At 35.0% G+C, this 3215-nt stretch overlaps 1 protein-coding gene across 1 annotated transcript; it reads right to left on the bottom strand.

Annotated features, from left to right (window-relative positions):
• Nucleotides 1–397: 397 nt before the first annotated feature.
• LOC121964094 (calcium-binding mitochondrial carrier protein SCaMC-3-like) lies at nt 398–2525 on the bottom strand (the record flags this gene model as incomplete). The annotated part of the gene is made up of 5 exons (XM_042514318.1): nt 398–675; nt 751–889; nt 966–1133; nt 2197–2298; nt 2388–2525. Coding segments are annotated over 5 exons (723 nt in total), but the record flags the coding sequence as incomplete, so codon positions are not given.
• Between the last annotated feature and the right edge of the window lie 690 nt (nt 2526–3215).

Raw genomic sequence — 3215 nt, forward strand, 5'->3', positions numbered from 1 at the left:
AAAAGTATTTGAATCTTTTACCCTAGTAAAGTTGTATTAAAATATAACCTTTAAGTACAAAGGGTAAAAGTAAAATCAAAATAAAGAAACAGAAGTAACAAGACGACTTAATCATGCTACATAAAGTACAAGAGTATTCAGGATTCATTCAAAAATGAACTTGTTACAAAGACACACACAAAAAAATATATAACAAATAAATAATGAATGCAAAAGAAGACATCTGACTCCTGTTAGGAAATATCATTTTATTGTCAAGCTTGCAGCCCAGTCTCACGCGGGCAGTTATTACACTTTGTCACGTTATGACTTTCAAGTCAACCAAGCATCAGTGAGGTGATGCTTAAGCTGTAAAAAAAAAAAAAGTGACAGAGGTAATAAAGGCTGAATCACACCATAATATATGTCGTCAAATATTTTCTCAGTTTTTGCAGGTTCACAGTTTCTGTTTTTGCAGAGTTCCAAAGAAAACAACCTCCTCTCAGCTAAAACTCAAGACTCAGGAAACCAGATTTTCAAACTTTCTAGTCAAAGTGTAGTTTATCAGAGCACACGGAATAGCCCTGACGAAGCTGGCTCCCATTCCATTATAAAATCCTCTTATTCCACATGTTTCATATATCCCTCTGAGTCCTTGTAGTACACCTGAAGCCGGACGTGAATCTGAGCTGAAAGCTGCAACACAAGAAAAATGGCATTAAGTGAAACATGTCAAATTGTTTTTAAATAATCACAGAAAATAATGATCACCTTGTGCTTGCTGCTGAGTGCGGATCACTGCCAGCGGGTAACTGGTCACCTGTCCGGACGCAAAGGCCACAAAACTGAAGAAAAACAGTTTGTTTTCACTGTTGTAGGCTGGATCACTCTTTGCCCAGGTCATGATTGACTGCAACAAAAAGAAAATAGTGAAATATATCTTAAATTTGTCAGATATTTTATCTTTTAGTGCTGCCATGTCTCACCTGATGAACTGCACACTCCACACCTGCGTACGGGATCATGCAGAGGATGCTCGGCTTGAATCCTCTGTAAAAGGACGACAGAGACTCGTGTCTGTAAATAGATCGGGCGCATGCCACAACACCGTGGTAGTTACCAGCTTGCTGCAGGTTCAACCTCACCTTCAGCACCTGTCGAGGAGAAATGAGGAGAGAGATTACTGAAATAAACCAATAGTGATGCACAAAAGTGTGGAGCCCTTAATGTCCCTGTGGTGATTTTTTTTATCTTGTCATTATTTCATTTTATTTTATTTTGTATTTCAAGTTATTATTTTGGGAGAACTTATGTATTTATTTTGTATGCAAAAGTTAGTTACCTTGTGCATACAAGAAAAGTTAATTATCTTTTGCTCATAAAATAATGATCTTCTGGGCACAAGATAATTACCTTGTTCCCCTAAGATAAACAAGCTGTGCACACAAGATTAAAAAAAAAAAAACTTTTCAGGACCTTACGGGCTCTGTATTATGAAACTTCTTCTTTTATCACATTTTAACAAATGAGGAGTTTCATTCCAAACATTTTCTATTTAAAAACTCTCTGTGACTCTCCGATTAAAAAAATAATGTTAATACTATGGTGCTTTTCCTGACATCACTTACAAAATAAAAGGCCAACTTTTCACCATAAATTTAGTTGATAGACACACATTCATATTAAGAAATTACTCTTCATATTATCTACATTATTAAACCATTTGAGACAATGGTGGCAGTACAGCAAACAAAACATATTGGTACTAGATATGATCAGATATCATAATTTAAATAATAAGTATGAAAAATGTATAGAAATGTATATTCTCTTAGTTATATATTCAAAATTATATTACATTATGCATTATCATGTATTCTTTTTCCACTTTTTGTGCTTTTTTTCTTGCAACTTCATACTAATTCGTGCTCATTTTTGGCCCATTCTTTAAGTTGCTTGTTGCCTTCTTTCCATGTTTTTGAAAGAAATCCAACCAACTTACTCAGGGTTCAAAGGGTTAATACTGAAGATGTAGTATTTGATATGAATAGTCCCTTTTAAGGTTTTTTTAATGGATTAAATACATGTTAGGCTCGACTAAAAAATGTTGCCATGCACAATTTATCAGACTTCTGAAGATGTTAAATAAAAGAGCTCATTACAGAACAGGAACACAACCAACCAGTGTGATTTTTGTGGAAATACGATCTGTGATACCTCTAAAGGGTAGAAGGCGGCATGAGCGACAGCACCGGACACACAGCCCAAGCCGAAACGCTGCTGCACCGTCAGAGTCTCCTTTTGGGTGGACGCCTTCATCTGGACAAAGTAGAGCTCTGAGTGTGTTTGCAGAAACGGGAAACTGGTGCATCAATAATTCACACCACAAGTCTGCTTCTGTGCCTCACCTGGGCGTAGATGAGACACTGCAGAGTTGACTGTGGTGTTCCTTTCAGCATGTTGACGGCGTTGCCTTGCCACATCGACCGCAGACCACCTGCTCTCATCTCCTGGAAGCCTTGAGAGAAGGCCTTGGATCCATGAACCTGCAGAGCACAAAGGAAATCATTTTACATCAATTACTTTAATGGAGCTGCAATAAATGTGCAGCAATGTGATGATTCTTAAAAAACTATTTGATACTGATTCAACAGTAATAACAAGGTGTCATTTTCTTTTAAGGGACAGTATAAAACAAAAAACAGACTAATAATTTCATGGTTCTACTGTCAATGTTTTGCTCCAGTTACAGAAAAATATTACTTTATGTTATTCAGTCTGAGGTCATTCTCAAAGATACTTATATACTAAAGTATATAAATACTCAAATACAAAAATGAAATCATTACACTTTGTTTTTGCTTTCATTTTTCACAAGTTTAAGTTGACGCTTTGAATCCTGAGCAAATTGGCTTGATTTCTCTCAAAAAAAACATGGGATGAAGGCAATAAGCAACAAAAAAGAAATAACCCCAAAATTAGTTTAAAAGAAAAAAGGTAAATTATTAAAAGAAAAAAAATAAAACAAAACAAAAAAAAACTAGGGAATTCTAATTCTAATTATATGCTTAAAAATATGTTATGGAAATTATATATATATATTTTTTTTTCTTTTAAACTTTTTTTTCTGCCAATTTTCTTGTAACTTTTTGGTAATTTCCTGCTCACTTTGGGTCATTTCTTCTTTGGTTGCTCATTGCCTTCTTTCCATGTTTTTGTAAGAAGTCAAGCCAAAC

The sequence above is a fragment of the Plectropomus leopardus genome, unplaced genomic scaffold (genome assembly GCF_008729295.1).
Source record: "Plectropomus leopardus isolate mb unplaced genomic scaffold, YSFRI_Pleo_2.0 unplaced_scaffold13985, whole genome shotgun sequence".
NCBI lineage: Eukaryota > Metazoa > Chordata > Actinopteri > Perciformes > Serranidae > Plectropomus > Plectropomus leopardus.